General features: G+C 39.5%; 1 protein-coding gene across 7 annotated transcripts in view; it reads left to right on the top strand.

Annotated features, from left to right (window-relative positions):
* Positions 1–25,159, top strand: part of TMCC2 (transmembrane and coiled-coil domain family 2) — a 63,786-nt gene that overhangs the window by 12,130 nt on the left and 26,497 nt on the right. For 2 of the 7 annotated variants that reach the window (XM_083359215.1, XM_083359211.1), the window contains exons 1-2: positions 12,858–13,094; positions 19,892–20,069. The exons of 1 other annotated variant lie outside the window; for it this stretch is intronic. In XM_083359215.1, coding sequence (XP_083215341.1) covers positions 20,001–20,069 — 69 coding nt within the window. In that variant the 5' untranslated portion in view covers positions 12,858–13,094; positions 19,892–20,000. Of the gene's footprint in view, positions 1–5,790; positions 5,991–12,857; positions 13,095–13,380; positions 13,663–14,914; positions 14,960–19,891; positions 20,070–25,159 lie in introns of those variants that run through there. 4 more of the 7 variants (XM_083359213.1, XM_083359210.1, XM_083359212.1 and 1 more) reach the window with 4 other exon arrangements.

Here is a 25,159-nt window from a genome sequence, read left to right as displayed (position 1 = left end):
TGTGATGCCATAAATAAAATGTGAGATGACAACATGAGTCACTACAGTATTGCCAGTGCTTCATGGTCTAAAAAGAGCCCAAACTGACATAGGTTTATTTGGCCACAGCTTCTGCCTGCTGATCTAGCAGCAGTTGGAGATACAGAAGGGCTGCCAATTACAGAAGTGCTCTTTTAGGAGCAACTTGATCTGCCTAAAGCTATCATTGGAACTGAATTCTAGCCACAGTGTTTCCAAATAAACAGAAACTCTTATTTGCTAGGGTTTTATTTGAGCTTTTTGTAGCACATCTACTCCACACATCAGTTAAAAACTACAGCATTTCCAGTCCATTGTGAGGTGTTGCATCATTATTGTTAGCATGTTTATAATACCTTCTCCAGACCAATAGATGACCACTCCCAGTGGAGTTTTTTTTTAAAAAAAATAGATATTAAACAATGCAAGAGCATCGAGTCCTGTAGAAAAGCCAAGAATTTTACTGTTGCACCATCATAGCTACCAACTGGAATTAAGGATTTGGGTAGGAACAGAACCACTGTAAAGAGTACTTCCATTCCTGATCTTCAGAGGTGGTCAAGAAGGATATTACAAACAGTGGTACTGAATGCTGCTGAAAGTTTCTAAAGTAAATTCCCTTTACCAGCTAGCAACAGAGCATTTCCACCAGATCAGTGAGTTCTCTCTCAATTGCAGGTCCTGAATCCTGATTGGAAAGGATCTAAATAATCCTCTTCATCTATGATCCTCCATAGCTACCATCTTTTTTTCAAAATTTTCAATTGGAGATTGGGAGAAAGTTGTCTAACACAATTGTATCTAGAGATGGCCTCTTCAAGACAAGACATACTAGTGCTTTGTTCAAAACTAATAGCACCTCATCTTCTCTCAAAGATACATTTGTTACTTCTTAAATCTAGCCACACATAATAATAATAATAATAATAATAATAATAATAATAATAATAATAATAATAATAATGAGGAGGAGGAGGAGGAGGAGGAGGAGGAGGAAGGGACCTTGGAGGTCATCTAGTCCAACCCCCTGCTCAGGCAGGAAACCCTATACCATTTCAGGCAAATGGCTGTCCAGTCTCTTCTTAAAAACCTCCAGTGTTGGAGCATTCACCACCTCTGGAGGCAGGTTGTTCCACTGGTTAATTGTTCTAACTGTCAGGAAGTTTCTCCTTAGTTCTAAGTTGCTTCTCTCCTTGACTAGTTTCCATCCATTGCTTCTTGTCCTGCTTTCAGGTGCTTTGGAGAATAGCTTGACTCCCTCTTCCTTGTGGAAGCCCCTGAGATATTGGAACACTGCTATCATGTCACTGCTCTGAAAGGAGCCCGTTTGATCATGAAATCAGTTCAGACATGGCAGAACTCTGCAGAGAACATTACCTCAGACTCCATAGGGTTCAGAAGAATTCCAGATGACATGAAATTGAGCTCCCACCATTACTCTTGGCTCTGTCCAACTGTCATCAAGGTCTAAATGACTTTTATCTGGCAAATCTTTGGACTAGACTAGAGAGAACCCTACCAGGGCAATCTCATTCACTATTCTAATCTCTTTTTGTCAGAATAAACCAGATATGTGAGAAAATACCTTCTACATTGCTGGAAAACTCCCAAACACTTTAAAAAGTTTTAAAACTCAATTCTACTAATCAGGCACCTGAGTAGAACATCCTAGCATGTTCTTCATTCTTACAGAAATCCAGGAAGCCAGTCAAGTGCAATGTAACCCAAAAATGATCCAACCATAACAATTCAGCATTTTACATATCCTGTTTTAAAGACCTATGGCCAAAGGACTGATGACTGTTCATATCGTATGCCATATGCCCCCAAATAAGCACCAAGTCTAGCAGGAACCCACCCATCCACCCTGCTATCCATGAGCTATCACTGAGTTATTTCTTGCATTAAGAAGTCAAACAGCAAACAGCAGTCATCAGGAAAAAAGAAACATATGCAAGCTTCCAGTCTCCTTCATCATAACAGGATTAAGAAAGCAGAGAAAGGTTTTGCTGCCATAAATGCTCTTATACATATGAATCTCATTTCAAAGTAAAATACTAGCTGGAATTTTTATACTGTATTGTAATTTTGACGTTCCTTTGTGCTCTGATTCTTCTTCATTCCTTTATGGTAGACTTCTAGCTTTACCTTTGGAGTGGAATTTATAGACTTCTTTGGCACTGACTCTGTCTTAGGTAACTCAGCCTCTTTGTCTTCATCTGTTTTCAGTCAAAAGCTTGATCAGGATCCGACTAATGTGTTGTAGGCAATACCACTGTATTTTGCTGAATGCAAGCTTGTGCCTATTTATAACTTTCATTCAGAGACTTATCTAATTTACTGCTATTGCGGTTGACTGATTTATGACAATTATTTAAACTTATAACTGCTGCTTTTTGTCTGGTTCTAATCAAAAGCCTGAAGGAGGATAATCACACTGCGTGCTTTTTATTTTTCTGTCCAACTTTCTCCTCTCTACTTTCACCTCTCTGTAGTTTCAGCTGCCGCCAATCTAACTTCTGCCAACTTCTTTACCAGCAACTGGACTTTGACATTATGATGCTTTAATGCTTCTGTCATTATCTCAGAATCAGTTGGTCATTACTTTCACTCAACACCAGGTCTGGATCATTCTTCCTTCTTGTTTTCTCTTCTTTTCCTCCTGCACTGACCATCCTCTTGTATATCCCTTCTTCTCCCTAACTCTAAATAATCTCATTCCATTGAGCTCTTCTGCATATTCTTCTCCTCTCTTCCAGTCACAATCTTCCAGGATGAAAGCAAGTGAACTAACAGAGGTAGGAAAAGCACTGGGTTGTCATGTCATGCAAACTGGACCAGTGTTTATAAAGGTAGGACTGATTCATAAGGAATAGGAATTAATTGGAACTGATTGATTGTGGGTGGGGATTTCTGGGTTTTTATTTTGTTGTTGTATGCCACCCAGAGTCACCATGTGTTAGTCAGACAGCCATATATATCTACTTAATAATAAACAGGGAACATATAATGATGTAAAAAGAGTATTCTAGAGTTGGAAAAACATAAATAAAATTATTTGAATGTTTACATAATATTACATAATATTCCTGGCAAATAGATGGGGAAGAAATGGAGGTAGTGACAGATTTTATTTTCCTGGGTTCCAAGATCACTGCAGATGGGGACTGTAGCCAAGAAATTAAAAGACGCTTGCTCCTCAGGAGGAAAGCCATGGAAAAACTAGACAGCACACCAAAAAGCAGAGACGTCACCCTGTCAACAAAAGTGTGTATAGTCAAGGCTATGGTCTTCCCAGTTGCAATGTATGGCAGTGAAAGTTGGACCATAAGAAAGGCTGAATGCCAAAGAATTGAGGCCTTTGAACTATGGTGCTGGAGAAGACTCCTGCTAGTCCCTTGGACTGCAAGGCGATCAAACCGGTCAGTCCTAGAGGAGATCAACCCTGACTGCTCTTTAGAAGGCCAGATCCTAAAGCTAAAACTCAAATACTTTGGCCACCTAATGAGAAGGAAGGACTCACTGGAGAAGAGCCTAATGCTGGGAAAGATTGAGGGCAATAGAAGAAGGGGACGACAGAGAATGAGGTGGCTGGATGGAGTCACTGAAGCAGTAGGTGTGAGCTTAAATGGACTCCAGAAGATGGTAGAGGACAGGAAGGCCTGGAGGAACATTGTCCATAGGGTCGCGATGGGTCGGACACGACTTCACAACTAACAACAACAACAAGAAGATGTTGTTAAAGTATCCAAATGTTTTTTCTACCTAGGTCACTATTTATTATAGTTTATCTACTGTATCACATACATTACATCATGGGCCTTTCTTGGAAAATTTAACATAGCTTACATGCATTGTTTTGATTTGGGAGAAGCAAGATTTCTAAATCAAGATCTTCCTAATTTTTTATTGGCATCACTATAACATATGTGTGTGTGTGTGTGTGTGTGTGTGTGTGTGTGTGTGTAAAGGTAAAGGTTCCCCCACACATGTGTGCTAGTCGTTTCCAACTCTAGGGGCTGGAACACTGTTTCCTTCCCACCGTAGTGGTCCCTGTTTTTCTACTTGCATTTTTACATGTTTTCAAACTGCTAGGTTGGCAGAAGCTGGGATGAGTAACAGGCACTCACATTCTTTGGCATTAAATGGCAATGTGACTCTGAATAATACTTCCTTGCAAACCTGAATAGGAGGGTGAATTCATGTTCTACTTTTTGTTGTACAATGATATCTGCTTGGCTATTCTACCACTAGAATGCTGCATTCTTAGAACTTTCAACAGCTATTCTTATCCTTCACTTGTTACGTGGACATGCTTTTTTTCATAAAGAATCAGGTACACTGATGACATTATACAAATTATACTGTATACTGATGGCATTATACAAATACTTGTATGACCAATTACAGGAGGCTCTGTACACAGTTACTCATGCTTTGGTAACCTCCTACAGTATATGGATTACTGCTATGCACTCTGCATGGAGCTGCCTTTGAAAAACATCTGAAAGTTGCAATTAGTCCAGAATGCAGCAGCATGAGCAACTATGGGCATCTTTTGATTTGCTGATGTGATACCTTTGCTTCACATACTGCACTGGCTTTCAGTAGGTTTCTGGGTGCTTGTCACTTATTAAGTCCTGCAGACTTGAATGGAATGAGCCAGGCTATTTGAGAGACTGCCTCTTTCCATTTGCCTCTATCCACCCCATCAAGAAAGGCATATTGTCAAATCCTGTCAAATAAAAGAATGCCATTTCACAGGACTCAGGAAGCATGCCTTTTCTATCATGAAATCTGCCCTTTAGATCCTCTTGCCTCCTGAGGTCAAATTGGCCTGAACTCTGCTAGCTCAGTTCAGAAAGCACTTAAGACCTGGCTGTTGTTCCATAGGGTCAAATGGGGGTCAGGAGAGTGATGGAGCCTCATGGTTTGTTTTGTCCTGGAGGTATTACTCTTCTATTACTTTGTCATTCTTTTGTTTTGATTTTGGGTTTTTTTTTGGGGGGGGGGTATTGTTATTTACACTGTTGTTTCTAAACTTTGTTCTCCACCCGGAGTTGCTTCAATGAGGTTGGCACCCATATAAATTGAATAACTTAAATAATAAATTATGTTTTTATGTCTGGGCTTTTAAATTAGAAAATGTTTGTTACATCTTTTTACTAGAACAGCTGTTAAAGCAGCCTTTCTACAGTAATAATATTAAGAATCTATTCATACACAGGTCACATATTATGAGATTAAGACCCACAGCTTATTGACTGACGCTTTTCAGTATTTTTGCCTCATATATGGTTGCAGTTATATGTGTGTGTTGAAAATATATGAAGATTTTAACATCAATAGATTTTCAGTGAGAGAAGTTGTGCAGCATTTCTGTCTGATGCCAGCAGATGATGCTGCAGCCTGTAAGAAGAATTTGTACAGTTGTGAGGAATAAAGATTTCTCCATACTGAGATCAAACCAATACCAGATAATTGAACCATCTGTCTCATCCAGGGAGGATTTCAGTGCTCAAATCTCAGCGATGGAATTAGGAATGCTCCAAAGAGGGCCATTTCCATTATTTCACTAATCTCTTCTTTGATGACCTGCCAGACTTTCTTGGAAAAGAGTGACAGAGGGAATTACCAAGACAGAATCATCCATTTCACTGGACAGTCATAGGGGGAGGAGGAAGGGATGGAAATAATTGGAATTCACTCTCGGGCCTTAACCTTCACTGCCTGTCAGTCAGGCGACAGTATCTGGATTAATGCTGAATGAAGGCACTCTCCATGTGCATTTGGAAGAGCCTGCATGGCTGAAGCAGCATTTTTCCTTTCCACCCTTCACCTACACAAGACGGGACTGCGGCATGCTGTGGCCCCAGGCTGCACTGATCTGTAATGCTACAGGAGAGAGGGGCAGAAGGTCATCCACTGGGATTGAGCAGTCTACATGATTCCACGAGATGGTTCATGCCCAGGTGAGCATTCTTTCTGGATGTCCATTCGGTACTCCAGGATAAATTCCTGGAAATAGCTTGTTCTGGCTTTAAAATGTGGATGCTTGGAGGAGGAGCAGCAGGAAAGAGAAAGCAGTAGAGCAGAGGATTAAAAAGTGGAACAAAGAAATAACTGGTGTTTACTGATTCAAAATTTAATTGAAAATGCAGGATAAGAGGCTTGTAGAATCAAGAGGGGTAGACGTTTGCTATTTGTGTTGTTAATATCATTTTCATCATCATTATTATCATGTGTATTAGATTCCTCTACGAGCAGTGTTTGTTCTATAACGTACAGATATGGAGACAGAAGAAGAGCAGACAAGGCAGCAGATTAACTATGCTGTGATTTTCAGCCCACCGAGAGAGTGGGAAGAGGGATGTTTGGGTATACTGAGAATGTAGGATGATTTGCACCTGTGATGAAGCATGCTGGCTGTCCTTTCGTGTGGTGGAGGAGGCAGAGCAGCTGTCCTGATCTATTAACAGTATTTGCCTCATTGCAGCAGGAGAGCTATGGCTTCGTGTTCTAGATTGCTTCCTTTTTTTTTTTTTTGACTTTCCTTTGTTTCTATTCAAAGACAGCTCAAAAGATTCTCATCAGGCAAAGGTGGTCCAAAGTTTTAATACAATGTTTCTGGTTTTTTATAATCAATTGTGTTGCCCCAGAAAGCTCTTGAATTCATTGACCAGAGTTTTAAGGACTAAAAGTGCAAATGGTAACCATGACCAATGAAAGTCATATGGTGTTAAATTTAATTTAATAATTTAATTTAATAATTTAATTTAATAATTTAATTTGTATACCGCCCTTCTCCTGAAGGACTCAGGGCGGTGAACAGGGCAATAGATAAAATTATACAAAAATAATTAATAATTATACAAAAATTAAAAATTAATTAAACTACAATGCCCGTAATAAATTAATACATATTAAAAGTTAAAACTGATTATAAAACCCAGCCCCAACCCATCAGACCAGGCCAGCTTGTTCAAAAAGAAAGGTTTTGAGATCGCGCCGAAAGGAGCGAAGATCGGGGGCCGTCCGGAGCTCAACCGGCAAGCGGTTCCAAAGGTCTGGCGCGCCCACAGAGAACGCTCTCCCCCTGGGGGCCACCAATCGACATGCATAACCCAGCATTCTGTCTAAGACAGGAGCTACCTATAGAACCGAAGGTACAGAAGTTTACAATGATCATCCTGGTTGATTTTCTATAGCATTTTAAAAATCAACAGTTTATTATGTGGTTCAATTCCAGCAGCCATGTGTGTAATTCACTGATGTTGGTGGTTGACCTTTATAATCTTTGTAGCCAGTGCTGTTATAGTATTTCACAACTAAATTACAAAAATGTTTATCAAGGTACTATGTCTATTTTTCCTCTCTGAATTTGGATTTAAATCAGAGACATTTTGAGTTCCTCGGTAACCTCATTCACAGTCTTTGATCATCTGATATTATTCTCAGTAGTTCTTTTAATTCCTGTTTGATGGGTGTCTGTTAAAGTAGAAGTACTAGGACTACTTTCAGTTGGCATTCAACCAAAATATCACTTCAAAGAAAGAAAGAAGTTTTAATTAGCTTCCATCCACCCTCATCTCAGTTCTAGCCAATATTGACTTTCTATTTCTGTCAAGAAAATAAAAACTACCTTAGACTTCCTAAATGCTGTGTTGCACAGATGCATTGGATGCTTTGAATTCCATCCAGCATTGTTCATAGATGATGACAAATGGAAGCTACCGAGTTTGGAATATGAGACTACTGATCTGTCTAGGTCAGAATTGTGTATCACAGTTGATCTTGGTGGTCACAAATTTCAGACAAAAATCTCTCCCAGCTCTATTTGGAGATGTAAGGACTGAACTGGGAACTTTTGTTAGTTAACCATAATTCTGTCGCCCTCCCCCAAGTATTGGGAATAGTTATGTTATCTGTAGAGCCTGTCATAAGGAGGTGAACTTTGCCTAGCTCTGTGTCCACATCTTCCACAAAACCATCAATGAAACCATGAAGCTACTTAAATCTATTTCAGTGTACCTTTAAATGCAAGGTTAAGGACAATGAATTTTAGGGCAGAAGACTCTAAGGAACTTTATACTTAAAAAAAAGATAAGCCTAGTTTATATTTCATGCATCAGGATATGAAAAATGAAAAGTGTATTGCATATTTGTTTGTGCACTGATACTATATGTGAGGATAAAAGCTTGAACATTGAGGCTTTCAATAACTTTCATTAGTTTGTTAACTATTTTGCTATATCTCCTAAGAATACTACTTTACTGTAGTCTTTCTATTCTGTTCATAAATTCTAAAATTAGCTGAAATATATTGAGGTATTATGTTTCAATATATTTCACTCAATTATACTGGCAAAGTTTCTTTTTCTCCAAAATTGCTATTTTCAGATCATAATGGAACATCCTTGGAGGTTAAAATGGTCTATTATTACTTTGTCCTCACTTTGAGCTATGGTTACAAATGTGTCGTTCTTTTGCACAAAGTCTGGCCTGTTTATCTTATGTAGTATCTCACTTGTAAATGAGGGTATATATATTTTATTTATTTTAATCCCATTTATATCCCGCCCTTCTCCGAAGACTCAGGGCGGCTTACAATTTAAGCACAAACCAATGTGCTTAGCAATAGCCTTCATTCTATGTATATGCCTGCTTATTAGGGCTTTCGCTCCCCCCCCAAGCAGCATTATTACAAAGTCATCTTATTGCCCCCAACAATCTGGGTCCTCATTTTACCTACCTCGGAAGGATGGAAGGCTGAGTCAACCTTGAGCCTGGTGGGATGCGAACCTGCACTAATTGCAGGCAGCTGGTGTTACTTAAGGAGGCATTAGCCCACTGCTCCACCAAGTATCTACTTACCACACTAGAGGCAGAGATCTGCCAGTGTGGTAAGTAGATACTTATAAAAGCTTGGATAAATAATTTGATTTCTTTTTCTAAAAGGAGGTGAGTTCTATAGTGTAGATTAGTTATCTTAGCAAAGTTCTGATGAAATTGGGGTTTAAGAGTATAGATGCCATTGGTGGTTATTTTTTGCTTGTTGTAAGGGATGCTGATTCAATAGCTGAGTAATTCACTTAAGAGCCTATAATATGATATTTGGATTTGTGCAATATATAGACTGTAAGGTACACTTTACATCCAATCCTTTAGGAATGACATCATGTCATAGCAATCACCCCATAATTTCCTGTCAGCACAATAAACAGATCTGGGATAAGTTGTTACTTATCAAATGAGGACAATCCAAGCTCAACAACAAATGAGGTTTTTTTTCCCCCTAGAATGATTGTCCCAAAATAATAGTAATGAGGACAGGCTTCATGTTGCTTCAGTGATGATTGGGTAATGTTATGAGAAATTTATAAGAAATTTATAAGTCACTACTGAGGAATTGAATAGGTGGAACAGCTGGCATAGATGAAGTCATTGAGAAATAATATATTAGATTATTGGTCTACTCAGGGTAAGGATGTTAAACCTGAGGAAACAGCTAACTTTATTTCATTATGTGGTCAAGAAGCAAAAGTATAGAGAAATTGAAGCTTGTTACTTTGATAATTCTAACCAATCCTTCATATTCTATATGTGTCTGTTTCAGATTTCTTTAGAACTTTGGACTCTAAAACAGTCTTTTTATTATAATCTACCTCTTTTTGGTTGTCTCTAGTAACCAGCCTTCAAGGTCTCCTCTTACGTTTTTCTCTAATCCACAACACTTCCCCAAGGAATGATTTCTTATCCTTAAATTAAAAATCATATATTTTGAATACATTTTAAAATAAACGTATAATTATTTCAAAATCTTACTGTATTTCCAGTCAACCTGGCCCCATAGTAGTTTAGAACTTTCAAAAATCAGTGTTCTAATCAACTTTGCTGTTTATTTCCAAATCTAAAAAGTTTTCTTTAGCTTCTTAAATTTACTCTTCTTTTGCTGAGAGTTGAAGAAAAAATCTCTTGTTCTTCTAAAAGTTCTTGGTATCTAAAAAGCAATTTGCAAGCCATTTTTTCCAGTAAAAGTGATGAAGAGAGGGGAAGTGGGTGTGTGCCTTTGAAGGTTCCAAAGTGTGACTTGGACAAAGCTGATCATCCTAGCACCCAGACCCTTAAAATCTGCCAGAAACCCCTGTTTTATGGTCTCATTGTGGAGAGGGTCTTTAAAGAGCACTTTAAAGAGGATCAGGATCCCAAGTTGTCTCCTTAACCCTGACAGGAATTTGGGGAGCCAGTTCATTCACTGAAGTGTCTTCAGTCTTCCATTGTTTCCCTAGGTGTTCTATCTATCCATCTGTCTGTCTATCTGTCCATCCATCCATCCATCCATCCATCCAGTACACCCGAATAAGTGTATAACAAAACAATGAATTGTGATTTAACATTGAAAAATATTACTAGATCTAATCTAATGCATTTGTCATAAAAAAAACTCTCCTGAAAGCTCACTAGTAACATCATGCCTATATTCTTGATTAGTTCTTTATTTAGAAAACTCATTAAGATGAAACTTGCCTCTACCACAATTGGTGTATCTGTTTTTAAGATGGATTAGGATCATGATGCCTGTGAAGCAGCATTCTTCCCAGAGATGGGAAGATATTTCATCCATTGGTAGGATTCAGCCATTTCTCACCACTTCCGCAGAACCAGTGGCTAATTTTTAGTTGCCCCGGCCCAGACTGGACTTCTGGCATCCACAGAGAGAACCAGTTGTTCACATATTTGAATCCCACCGCTGATTTCATCCCTATTTAATGTAGGGATTGAGTCCTCCTAGGCTGCTATTTCAATTTTATAAATAGCAATGTAAATATATAAAACATTTAGTTGCATTTATCTAATTTAGACCTAAAATAGGTTTAGTTTATTTTTCTCTGCAGCTGGGTTTAACCTTGGTTCTCTTCCTGGTAAAATGTGATTCTAACAAAAATTGCGACAGCACCTGTGCTTTACTCTCTTCCTTTTTTCAATTTTCTTTAAAAGTTCTTTAGAAGGGCGGTATACAAATTTAATAAAAGTAAAGTAAAGTAAAGTAGATACTAAAGTCATAATCGATCCAGTTTCAAAGATCCAATCAACTTCAGAATAGTTTGAAGACTGTATTACCTGATGGCAATGGACCACATTTAAAACAGCACTTCAGTATGAACACCTTCAAAATTACCTTACGGCGTGGAAAAAGTAGATTGATTTTTCATCTCCAGCTTCTCTAAAGAATGTTCCATCAATTATAAAGTGATGGCTATCCATCCAGCTATGAAATGCAATCACATTGCCTCTAGGGTGAAAACATGGCATTTTGTTTTAGACAGCAGGGGGAAGCATGAGCAGGTTTAAGCCAACCAAGTCTATTTATGAAATCCTGTTTACCAAGTCTATTTATGAAGCCCTTTTTACCATTTATGCAGTCTATTTACCAAATCATTTTATGAAGAAAAATAGAAATAGAAATCCATTTTTGCTTCTTTCCCCCCTTTTTTGTATTTGCTTTCTTTTCCTTTTCCTTTGTAAAATTTAATGATAAAAATGATGTATTTGTTTATTGGGTAACCTAATCTTAAAGATAACCATCTTGAGTTCATAAGTGTTTTTGGACTTCCATTACAAACAGTTCTGAAAATAGAAGTCTGAGAGTTATGATCATTTTATACAGTGTTCTACAAGTGCCTCATCTGACTGACCTTGACTGGTCTTAAAAAATAAGCAGGGTTGAGTCTGGTTAATACCAGGATGAGAGTCCTCAGGGAATATAAAGAACACAAGGTAGAAGTTGAGGCATGTCCAGCAAGAAGGCAGAGGAAAATCACATCCATACATACAGGAAAGTGCATGGATATCTCTATAGAGTTGCAACAGGTTGAACTAGAATTGATAGAGACTTGACCTTTTTATAGCTGAAAAAGACTCCTAATGGATTTTTTTTAAAAGATCAGCAATGTCATCTAGGCTTGCAGTCCAAAAGACATAAGAAAAAGGAAACAGATTGGAAAAAAGGAAGAAGAACAAAAAGCAAGGATATAGTAGTTATTTGTTATAATTTTATTATCATAACCAGCTAGAAAAGAGGAGCCAAAAATCTGTGCTTCCAGTAAGGTTTTTATTCTATCTGTTCTCTTATCTGGCCTTTCTAAAGTACTTGAAAATTAAAATCTTCTGTGGAATTCTGTGGGCTTCTTTATGACTTACATTACCAAATTGCCTTCTGTAATGTATTATCATGTTCCTTTGCTAGACTAGATCTCAGTTCTTTCCTCTTGATTGCACTATAAAGAATACTGACTTGAAATAGAGGTCATTTTAATAGTACTTACTTGATACTGAAAAATGTTAAGAAACAAAAGTAGTATTTTCGTTCCGTGACTTTGTTCCATATCCATCTGGAAGATTTCATAGAACTGGGTTTCTGAAAAACTGACAGAGTCCTGGTTCTATAACCTTTGCCCTACTAAATTGAAAAGAAATAGAACCATAGCCTGTGTCCTAATTTCTTGAAGATATAATATGATAGCCCACAATATGCTCATGTGCTGAAATAGAAACTCGTCCCATAGGTTTTCAGTGACTGGGTAGTTCTCATCCTTGAAAATCCTGGGATGCCTCAAATGAACCGTCAGCTGCAGACAAGAAGTGGTTGCTTGAGAACCACTGACAATGCTTGTCATTTCTGACAAGGCATTTTCTCATTGGTAGGGATTTGGGTGCAACTGTGGCTCGTTCCTTCATGCCAGCTGACTTCTAGCTGTATTAGGTTTCAAGGTTCTGCCTCTTCATACCCTTTTAAAGATTGGGTTACTAAGAACTTGTCAGAGTTGACAACTGTCCAGGAATGAAAAATGGCTCAGAGAGCTGAAACATTTGGACTCTTTTGAGAGGCACTATTCACAAACCATGCAGGAATCAGAGCAAGCGAATTAAATTAGGAGAGTATTTTCAGACAAGAAGAAGAATGGTGGAGGCAAAAGACATTCCTTGGGAGACATTTTGAAGAGCAAAAATACCCTGGCCTAGCACTCCATGATATTGGACTAAGGACAGTGGAGAATTTCACAGCATTTCCAAGTGTATCCTTTATATTATACAGCACTATAGCTTGAAAATAGAAACCTTCTGTTCTTTTCCAAAACAACGGAATTTAAGGAGTTCTAGATTGGAATTGTGCTAGATTGTGGTTTTGTGTGCAGATCTTATCTATATATGATTTTTATTAGTACATTTGCTGTTTGTTTCTGGTTTTCAAATATCTATACATTAAGGACACATATATGAAAATCACAAAAATATTTTTGTATATCTTCAACAGTTCTCATTGAATTTTTCTATGCCTCAAACTTCTCAACCATTAAATAGAATAAACTTTGTATTTTAAAAAAAGCTAAGTTTAAGGACGCCTTTGCTTCTACCTACCAGATTAGAACAGGTTAGTTAATTTCATACAGTGTAAACTTACTTCTGAGTGGTGACTCAAGAATAGCAATGTTGTCTAGGGATTAAAATAAAACACTGTATTTCTAGCCAATTGTATGCTGTATTATTTCAGGTCTATTGTTTTTGACGATGGCTGTAGTTCCCCAGAATGAAACCTTTGTTTGCAGAGTTCACAGAGTTCAGAATTCAGGGGATGAAATCATGGTAATATGAGCTCTCTTGCTACTTTTCTTAGTGCTAAAATGAGACAAGATCTTTGATCCCATAAGCAAACGAGAAACCGGCAGTGTTTCATGATACTAGTTTCTTTCTCTGTAAAAGGAAGTAGTTCATTTTAAACTTATGGACAATGCAAACCGTGTATTTGTGTTTTATAATAATATTAATTATAGCAATATTTTTTCTATATATAACTTTACTGCAATCATTGCACGATCAGTAAAAAGATATACAGTATCTTTCTTGTCTACGAATAAGCCTTTAAATGAATGTCACAGTTTTCCTCCCCAGATTATCGGTTCCAAGTCATTTTGGAATAATCAAGAAAAGAATGTTTATATTTTATAATAAAAATAGCAAAGGTTTTCAGAGAATACAGTAGCTCAGTTGCTAGCAGTAGCATAAGGCTGAAATCACTGCAGATGACAGCCCCTGAAAAAAATTCTGGGAAACAAAGAGATAGCTTTTGTTCAGGTATGCTAGTGGCTACCTTGGGTGTGAGAATCAGAGATCAAGGTTATTTTAAAATATAAATACAGAATTTGCCACATCAAATATAGCCAAAATTATCTAAATAGTTTCTTCATAATTTGATAACAGCTATAATCAAGGATATTTTTCCCTATCATAATCCTCATTAGGAGAAAATAACCTGGCTGTGATTAAAAAATCATCATCATCATTATTATTACATTAATAATCATTTACAAAGTAGAATGAAAAATGCAATATATTCAGGGGAAAATACGGAACTAGAATATCCTTAAATTTTATAAGCAAAATAATCTTTTTCCATCTACTCCTTAGAGGAATCAAATGTAAGTGAGGGGAGAACCAGGGATAAATAATAAATTAAAAACTGGATACTTAATTCTTAGTGATTAATTGTGCTGTACACAAGAAAATAACCACAATGACATGTTTATGATTCATTTCTCCAGTTTAGGAGTTTGCTTAAATTAGTATATGGCAAAAACCTGAGATTTTAGTTGTAAATGTCCTTCATCTGTCTTTAGCAGGTGTACTTGTGATCATATTTATCTAATGGCTTCTTAATAAATATCAAAAAGTGCTTTACCAAAAAGTGAAAGAAATACAACAGGGAGAAATTAATTAATAAAAATATTTATCCGCTAACCTTCCTTTTATTATCTTACGATTAAGATGAATAGAAGCAGATTTAGTTAAACCCCTTTTGCATGTAAGTTGATAAAATTCTCTTTATTTTTTCTTCCAGAGTCTGGAAGTACCACAAATGATTTATAATAGTATTCATGGAGAGGTGAGCAAATAACAGTGTGAACTAGTAAAAGGATGGCAAAGCTTGTTAAAATAAAACAGCTGAATTTCTGTTTGGGGGCTGTTGTTGCTATTGTTATTATTATTATTAGTCTCTAAGTCAGTTTTAGACTTTTGATGATTGCCTGGACTACCGTATTTTCCGGTGTATAAGACGACTTTTTAACCCATGAAAATCTTCTCAAAAGTTGGGGGGTCGTCTTATACGCCCAGTCGTCTTATACACTGGAAAATAGTACATAAATCAATCGAGCGCCCCTGTTCTTGCAAAGCAACTTCAAGCCTCCTTAGTCCAGTCCCCCCTCCAACGTGACTCTCCCTTCCCACCCCCAAGAGCCTCTAAGCCCCTTCCCCTTCCCCTCCCCCTTGCAAACGCCAGACTCCGGGAGCTCTTGCGTTTATTCCAAAGGGTGGATGGAAGGAAAAGCCCCTTTCGGCTCTGGTGTGGCTGCAAGTCGACGAGCCCAGGAAGGCACGCCCTCCCCTCTCACTGTGGAGGAAGCAGGGCAGGCTGGCATCGGGCGGGAGCCGGCAGGGCAGTCCTGTGCACGCACGTGCTCCCCAGCTGCTAAGGAGTCCTCGAGGAGCCGTGGCAGGCGCTTCATGCCCTTCCCTCTCGAGGCGGCACCGGTGGAGCTGTCCAGTGTCCGGCGGGAGCCGACAGGGCAGTCCTGCGCATGCGCGCGCTCCCCGGCTGCTAAGGAGTGCTTGGGGAGCCATGGCAGGCGCCTCATGCCCTTCCCTCTCGAGGCGGCACCGGCGGAGCCATCCAGTGTTGGGCGGGAACCGGCATGGCTTTGCACCATCTCCATCAGACGGGTCTGAATTGGGCTTGTGTCGGACACTTGGCAACTGGCATGTAAGTATTTTCCGGCGTATAAGACGAAAAATCTTGAAAATCTTCTCAAAAGTTGGGGGTCGTCTTATACACCCAGTCGTCTTATACGCCGGAAAATACGGTAGTCCCTGCAGTTTCTTGGCAAGATTTTTCAGAAGTGATTTGCCATTGCCTGCTTCCAAAGGCTGAGAGAGAATGACTGGCACAAAGTTACCCACCTGACTTTGTACTCACTGCAGGACTAAAATTCTCAATCTCCCAGTTCCTAGCTTGATTCTTAACTGCTACACCAAACTGGTTCTCTATATCTCCTGTATGGGATATAAGAAACAAGATAATCTTGTAAAGAATAGTTATAATAAGGTGACATAAACTGGAATAACTTTGCTTTAATCCATATCAAATATGGTAAAGAAGGTGGCAGAGAGATCCAAATTTGAAGGGATGTATGGGGACATACAAAACACCTGTCCTCAAATCAAGGGCATTTTTTTGAGTGCAGAAAGTACAGTAAAGGTACAACTTTTCTTAGAATTTCCAACATGTGCTACATCTGTGTCCACATATACTCCAACTCATATCACCTTCAGATTTTGATCTTTGCACAATCCTACTGTGTTTTTAAATTCCAGTTATCTGAGAGGGGACAGGTGAAAATGTTTGGACTAATTTATTAGGATATTTTAAATATGAAAATTATAAGATAAACTTTCCCTGGAACTGAACTGAACTTTAAATGGAGAGTCCCGTATTGTTTTCTTAACAACAATTACAGATATAAATCGCCATTTCTTTTTTCCAGGACTTTGGAAGGGGGAGGGGTAGCAGGGGGATAATTTCCCCTATTCTACAGTTTAGTCTCTCATTTAAGGACTGGCCACACCTAACTTGGTTTAAGTTTTTGAAATTCAGTCCAAGTGGTGAACTGCTTGTCCTTTGTGTGTTATTCAATTTCAACTAAATGTGATGACATCTGTTTCTTTTATGCCCTTCCTACATTAAGTGCCATTAATTTTAGCCTTAAGATAATGTATTTTCTTTTTTCTGACATAACAGGAGAAACCCAAGGAAAATACAGGAAGTCCTCAACTTAACAGCCATTCATTTAATGATCATTTGAATTTACAACGGCACTGAAAAAAGTGAATTATGACCATTTTTCACACTTACACCCATTGCAGCATCCCCATCATTTGAATTAAAATTTGAACACATGGCAACTGTCATGTTTTTATGATGGTTGCTGTGTCCCAGGGTCATGTGATCACCTTTTGCAACCTTCTCACGAACAAGGTCAACGGGGAAGCCAGATTTGGTAACAACTGTGTTATTCATTTAAAAGCTGCAGTGATTCACTTAAGAACTACAGCAAGAATGGTCATAAAATGGGGCAAAACTCATTTAACAACTGTCTTGCTTAGCAACAGGAATTTTGGGCTCAATTGTGGTCGTAAGTCGAGGACTACCTATAATAAAAGTCAAGGCTGAAGCAAACAATTAGATTTTGTTGACATGTTGAACAATTACCTTTGTCGAATGAAGGGGAATATACATGTCTCAGGATAATGTGGCAGGTCCCGGTGACCAACCGAGATTGGATCCTTCAGTTAACTTTGTGGTTATTTGAAGAATTCTGTTTTGGAATTTAATAAGATTCAAAGAAAAATCAGAAGCCAATAGTGTATTGCTTTGGAATTTTTGCTCTTATTATAGAGGCATCTCTTTACTGTGATGAATAGTGGGTTTTTTTTTAAGTTCTTTACCCTGAAAGCGTATTTGAAATGACTACACTAGGGCTATTATTCTAAACACATCTTTATTTTCAGTAGTAATATTTCATCTTAGAATTGCAGCAGGGTGACATGGTTGCAGTGTTGAAAACAGTTGTAAATAGGAGTAAATAAAGATAATTTCTCCATGTATTCTATTGCTCTATGGTTCCATAAAAATTGACAATCTCTGTTTAGTCTGATTGGTCACAGCAAGGCAAGGTTGAAGTAGTCTAAGCTTCTCTGATCCCACAATTCAAATATGTGACAGTTCCATTGCTGATAATGGGAACTGGAAAGGCTCCGCTGTGCAGAGTGAAACTTGGTTTCTGATATGAAATAATAATTTCATGAACTCCCAGTTGTGTGTTGTGGCGCCAAACCACAGGAAGCTGTCTAGCATTGCCTTCAATTAACTGAGATGATAAGAAGTGGAGGCAGATAAAAAGGAATGTAGACAGATAAACATTTCAAGCTATTGCATTTATCGTGTAATCTAACTTTCTTCAAAGTGAGCGGTGGTGATTTGCCAGCAGGTCCAAGCATGCATTATCATCTATATGGGACTGGACTATACACAAACAGTGATGGTGAAGCTTCTGGAATTTCCTATCATGAAGAACAAAATAGCTTCCCCTAAACCCCAACAAAAGAGCAATACATCCTGATGATTGTTGAGTGATCTGAGTTTAAAAACTAGCAGGAACCAGTGATTAGTAGTTTAAACAAAAAAGTCTATGGTGATGAATGACACGCTAAAATTTGCTTATCCACTTGGCCTTGCCCAGCAAATCAATGTTTTTAATACTAAATTTCTATTATATTTGCACATATAAAACAAACTAACACAAAACCAAGTGTGAATTGATTGTAGTTTAAAATTAGAATGATGGTGGCTTTCTTCCACCTACCCTTATCAATAATATTTTGCACTATAATAATTTTGACATGTTCAGTTAGGAGGAAGTGTATTGCATAACAGCATGAAAAGGAAGTTTCTATTTCAGTAAGAGAAATGAAGAACTAAGAAAGTAATTAAAATACTGTTTACAAGCTTTCTTTTTTCTTTTTCTTGGAAAACTTTTGAGTTGAACGTCTGCTTTCTGTATTGGAACCTTACATTTTGAGGATACATCATCAAGAGAATCATTCTCAAAATAAGCATGAATTAGAGAAGATTAAAAGGAAATATTTATTAATCCATATATATTGAAAGGCATGCCTGCTCCCTTTTTTGGAGGTACTGCTTATTGATCGAAAGGTTGGTTCTTAATAAAAAGTGTATTTGGGTGTCAGGATGCGCACATCTCCCTACCTGAATAGCCTCCAAGACATTGATCTATATTCTAGATATTGCTCAAAATTATAATTTTGCATCTCATTGGGGGAAGCTAGCATTTTCATAATGATAATAGGTAGCAATTTGAATGCTGAGAATGTACTTCTCTGAGGCTATTGACAATGGAATTTATTTTTTAAAAAAATTAATGTATTCTCAGAATATATTGTATGGTCATACAATGTACCGGTATGTTAACCAAAAACAGTTATTACACATATGATAGTCAGAGTTTGTTTCTTCAACTTGATTGTAGCGTGCAAAAAGCATTTCAGTTTGTATATGATCATGTCTCTTTGGTTATCCCTGGTATACAAAGAAACTTTGAAAGCTAATTCTAGGAGCCTATGTTCATATAAATCTTTGACTGAGACTATTATTACCTGCATGGATTCTTAGTAAGTTATTTGAAAAGTTCTTCAGACTATACTTTTATTAGGATGATTGTTGAGTTCAATGTTACTTCAGATAAACAATTTGATTATCAGTAATGCAAGAACCAGATCATCCACTACAGACAAAAGTTTAAATATTTTAAAGCCAGAATATTTTGTTCAAATAATTGCATTTAACAGAGATCCCCATGCTACTGTATCTTTGTAGTGATTACCATAAATAAATAAATGGATTAATTTATTTTATGAATTCTTCTCTTGAAAGACGATCCAAATTCAGACCTAAGTTGTGATGATGTTTGTCCTCTGAATGCACTTGAGAGAAAAGAGACAGGGCGTAGACTAAATAGAAGGAACAAGGGGCCCCTGTGCCTCCTGAGATTGTATGTTCTTTTTGGCTTTGAGTTCATGCTGCTCTCCTCCGTATTAGCCAGAGCTTATTGTATTGGCTGCTGATTCAGAGCCTGAGCTTCTAGAGAGAGGCTCACCTCACATGCCTTCCTTTTATTTATGAAATGCTTTGCATACTCCCAGCAAAATGTAGCTTTTTAGTCCTTAACTCAGTTTATGTCAGGAGGCTGGTCTCATACCCCATGCAGTTTGTTGACAGAAAATTTGGTACTTGATGAGGAGTTTCCCTCTGCAACAATTACGCCACCAGTTTATAAGTAAAGCTTCTCCTCATGCCACATTCCTCTGATTCCTGTGCTGAGAAAAAGATACTGCTGCTCCACTCTTTCCTTGGAGTCTTTGTAAGTACAACCTTCTTCCTTCTGCCTAGGTAAGGCAAAGTATTTCTTGGGCATGAACTCTTCCAAAGGAGAAGCATAATTTGAGTCATCTCTAAATAGAAGGGGGAAGCAGGTGAGAAAATAAGACTTGGTAAGGTTATGTGGTCCCATGATGAGTGAGGAGCCATGTTTGGGAAACAGCACCATGAGGGACCATAATAAAATTCATCAAAGTTATGGTCTTGGATGCAAGGATGTCATTTTCTATGTTTTGGCAAAGAAGCAAACTTGTTGTGCCCCTGCATGACCTTATTTTCCTTATCTTATTAAAAAATGTGGACTTCTTTCCCAAAGTTTATTAACGCATACTTTGCCAGCCTTATTCAATGCATGGAAGTTCCTGTCTTTTGTGTGATTATACATTCTGTAACATTTGGTTACTGACTTATTAAATGGCCCCAAAGGCTATCTGCTTAATTTCCTCCCTCTCTTCCTTCCTTCCTTCCTTCCTTCCTTCCTTCCTTCCTTCCTTCCTTCCTTCCTTCCTTCCTCCCTCCCTCCCTCCCTCCCTCCCTCTCTCCCTCCCTCCCTCTCTCCCTCTCCCTCCCTCGTCATATTGTAGATTGAGGCATAGTATAACAAGTATATATTCTGTATATTAATGTAGTGACAATGAGTATATGCTTTGAAAGATCCAAGAATGACTGTTAACATGTACTGTACATAGTGTATATTCTTGCGGCTGTTATGAACTGGTAGTGTTCTTAATATTCATTATTCTTCTGAATTGGATCATAGACAACAATACAGCAAAACAGGAGGCATAAGCCCCCAGCCCTACCTCTCAAGAAAACCCCTTCCACAACTTGTTTCTGATTTAGGGTGAAAAATAATTTTTGGTTATATGTTGAATAGTTGGTGTTTGGAAACCCTAGTTGATTTAGGCAGATCTGCATTTGTCCCAGCATGAAGATGCTCTAGCTGCTATTTGGAGATGGTAGAAATGGATTATAACAACACCAGTCCATCTTTGATCTGCACTCTCTATTCAGGTTTCTGATTTTGCTTCAAAAGTCTTATTTTCTATTCTTGAATCACTGTGGTCCATGTTTTATGCATCATTCTCTCTTTTGCAAATACCTCTGTTCTGGGTTCTTGTGCTTCTCATTCCCTTGCCAGTCTCTACTGTTTACCTTCAACCAACCACTTTGTGGTTGCTGGTTCAAAGCTGTCATGAAAGGCTGGACTTTAGTTTTGTGATTGTTTACAGGCTCAGTAGAGGAAAGGGGAATGGCTGGCATTCCCTCTCCCTCTCTTTTAATTGCTGAAATTTGAGAAGAATCCTATTTAGTTTGTCCTTTGGCCCAAGTGACAAGAGGCCTAAAAGAGTTGAATTTTTAATCACAGAAGGGAAAGCGGTTGAGGCTTTCTTTCTTGGGATGGATGGGAAGAGAAAACACACAGGGGAGTCCACCAAATAAGACCCATGGTGTAATCGGGGTCCAGCAGAACACAACCAGTCGGTCCGAGTCTGACCGAACACAGTTAAGATCCTTTTCTAGATCTTATCTTGTGGCAATGGATGTGGCAAAGCGTGCTTACTTCACCACCCTCATTGCGTCCGCAGATAACCGCCCGGCCGCCCTGTTTAGGGTGGCCCGCTCCCTTTTAAATCAAGGGATGGGAGAGGACCCCTTACGAGAATGGGCCGAGGAATTTAGTAAATATCTGGTGGACAAAATTGCTCAGATTCAGGCTGGTCTGGAGTCTGACTGGGCAGTATCTGACGAGAGGAAAACGATGAGTTTGGCCGAGAACATTTGGGAAGAGTTTGATCCTGTGACTCCGGATGAAGTGGACAGGATCATGGGGAAATTAAGTGCCGCCACATGTTTGTTGGACCCGTGTCCCTCCTGGCTGGTCTATGCCTCTCGGGAGGTTACATGAGGCTGGATCCTAGCAGTTATCAATGCCTCACTGAGTGAAGGGTACTTCCCTGCTGCCTTGAAAGAGGCGGTGGTAAAGCCCCTTCTTAAGAAACCTGCATTGGATCCAGCTATTTTAAATAACTTTCATCCTGTCTCCAGCCTTCGCTTTCTTGCGAAGGTTGTTGAGAGCATGGTGGCACGGCAGCTCCCTTTGGTCCTGGAGGAAACTGAATATCTGGATCCGTACCAATCGAGTTTCAGGCTCGGGTATAGCACGGAGACGGCATTGGTCGCGCTGGTGAATGATCTCTGGCAGGCCCGAGATAGGGGTTATTCCTCTGTCCTGGTCCTATTAGATCTCTCAGCAGCTTTTGATACCATCGACCACGGTATCTTGCTGCGACGCCTTGAGGGGTTGGGAGTGGGAGGCACCGTTTTGCGGTGGTTCTTCTCCTACCTCTCGGGCCATTCGCAGACGGTGTTGGCAGGGGGGCAGAGGTCAACCCCTAGGCCCCTTAGTTGTGGGGTGCCTCAGGGATCGGTACTCTCACCTCTCCTGTTCAACATCTATATGAAGCCGCTGGGAGAGATCATCCGTGGCTTCAGGGTGAGGTATCATCAATATGCTGATGATACCCAGCTTTTCATCTCCACCCCGAACCAACCCAGTGATGTCCTCGATGTGATGTCCTGTTGCCTGGAAGCGGTACAGATTTGGATGGGAAAGAACAGGCTTCGGCTCAACCCGGCCAAGACTGAGTGGCTTTACGTACCAGCATCTCGTTTAGTCCAAGAGGTTCCATCTTTGGTTATAGGAGGAGAGATGTTACCTCCCGTTCATAGAGCACGCAATCTAGGCGTCCTCCTGGATTCACAACTCAGTTTTGAAGATCATATTGGAGTCGTGGCTAGGGGGGCATTTGCCCAGATTCGCCTGGTACGCCAGTTGCGCCCCTTTCTGGACCGAGATGCCCTACGCACAGTCACCCACGCACTCGTTACCTCCCGTATAGATTACTGCAATGCTCTCTACATGGGGCTGCCCTTGAAGACCACCCAGAGGCTTCAGCTGGTGCAGAGTGCAGCTGCACGGGTAGTGATGGGAGCACCCCGATAGTCCCATATTACACCCCTCCTGCGTGAGCTGCATTGGTTACCGGTTGCCCTCCGGGTGAGATTTAAGGTGCTGGTACTTACCTTTAAAGCCCTACATAGCTTAGGCCCGGGATACTTGCAGGACCATGTGCTGCCGCGAATGATTTCCCATCGCCCAGTACGTTCACACAGAGAAGGCCTCCTCAGGATACCGTCGGCTAGATAATGTCGGCTGGCGATCCCCAGGGGAAGGGCCTTCTCTGTGGGAGCGCCAGCCCTATGGAACCAACTTCCCCCTGAGCTTCGGATGGCCCCAGATCTCCAGTCCTTTCGCCGCGGCCTCAAAACACTCCTTTTCCACCTGGCTGACCTGGACTGACAGGGATTTTAATTATGTTTTTAATTTTTAACTCTAATTTTTAATTTATTTTACCATATTTTCCGGCGTATAAGATGACCCGGCGTATAAGACGACCCCCTACTTTTCGTGTTAAATTATAGGGTTTGGGCTAATAACTCAATATTTCACTTCCTGGCACACAATCTGCATATTAACAACTCGTTTAGCGTTAGTACCCTTTTTTTATAAGTGCCACGATGTTGCTAAAATAAAAGAGGTAAACTTTGTGACCCTCCCAGCCCGTGCATAAAACAGAAATGAAAAGGCTTAAGCCTTTCCATTCCCAAATACCAAGGTTTCCCCCGTGTTTTGCGCGATTAAACAAACGGCATTTGCGTATTAATGTTTCTCCACAGAGCACAAAATTCGCCTGAATTAAGGAAAGTGGGGAGCTAAAGAATCTGGGGCTACAGGGAATACCTCTGGCACAACAGGCAACCCTGGGAAACACAAGGACTGTAGCGGCACCCTCAGTACGCACAATCCGATCCAGAAAGCGCCCGGAGCCTCCTCCATTACTTCTAACAGAACATCTCCACGTCCTGCCCGCCTTGCCTTTTAAACCCCGCCCCCTTTTCCCCTGTAACGTTTCCCTGCTCTGCCTGCTCTGTGATTTGCCCAGCTTTGCTCCTTCCCCGCCAAATGGGCGCCTCGCCTTCTTTCCTCTGAGCTCTCTCGCTTGGTGCGCTGCTGCTCTCAGTTCAGCACTCCGTGACTGGGCAAGCGATTCTTCTGGTTGGCGCGGGTCAGGTGGTGCTTCGGCGGGAGCAAAGGTGCTCCCTTCCTACTGTTGAGCGGCACACCTCTGGGGACCGCCTGCCCATCCTCTCGTCGGGGACCTGACAGCCAGCATTGGAAGCACCATTGGCCAGTCCTAGAGAGAGCAATGGCGGCGGCTGCAACAGCCGCCCCATGATCTGACGAGAGTTTGCCCTCCATCACCCGTTCGCTGTTGGCCGCTTAACCACGGGTCACCATCGCCTACCTCCATTCACCCAGCGATCCCACTATCCAGCAGAAAAGATCAGAGAGGTGAATAGTATTTTCCGGCATATAAGACGACTCGGCGTATAAGATGACGCGCCCAACTTTTGAGAAGATTTTCATGGGTTAAAAAGTCGTCTTATACGCTGGAAAATACGGTAATTTTAATTTTAATTTATTGTACAGGTGCCTTTAATTTTAATTTTTATTTTAACTTCTGTATTTATTGTATGTTATTGTTGTTAGCCGCCCTGAGTCCTTCGGGAGATAGGGCGGCATATAAGTCCCAATAATAAATAAATAAATAAATAAATAAATAAATAAATAAATAAATAAATAAATAAATAAATAAATAAATAATGACCAAAGTGAAGGAAGAAATTAAAATCCAGAAAGAGATTTCTTAATGAAGCTTTACTTGCAGCTGATTTACATATAGGAGTCAAGTATCTGAGAGCTTCCATTAGTATCTGGTATTTTTCCTTCGAGGGGAAAAAAGATGTTAGGGAAAATATTAAACTATCCTTTATAGTTTATTTTAAGAAAAAGTATACATAATCTTGATTTGCTTAGAGTCATGCCTTGCATATTAAATGTTAAAGTGTGATTTATTCATACATTTAAATGTGTTCTGATTTGGCCATCCATTTTCAATTAAAAGAATCTAATTATAATAAGCAGAGTTCTTAGAATTCAATGGAATT

The sequence above is a fragment of the Vipera ursinii genome (genome assembly GCF_947247035.1).
Source record: "Vipera ursinii genome assembly, chromosome: 3".
NCBI classification, from domain to species: domain Eukaryota; kingdom Metazoa; phylum Chordata; class Lepidosauria; order Squamata; family Viperidae; genus Vipera; species Vipera ursinii.
This window is presented reverse-complemented; position numbering and strand designations above follow the sequence as displayed.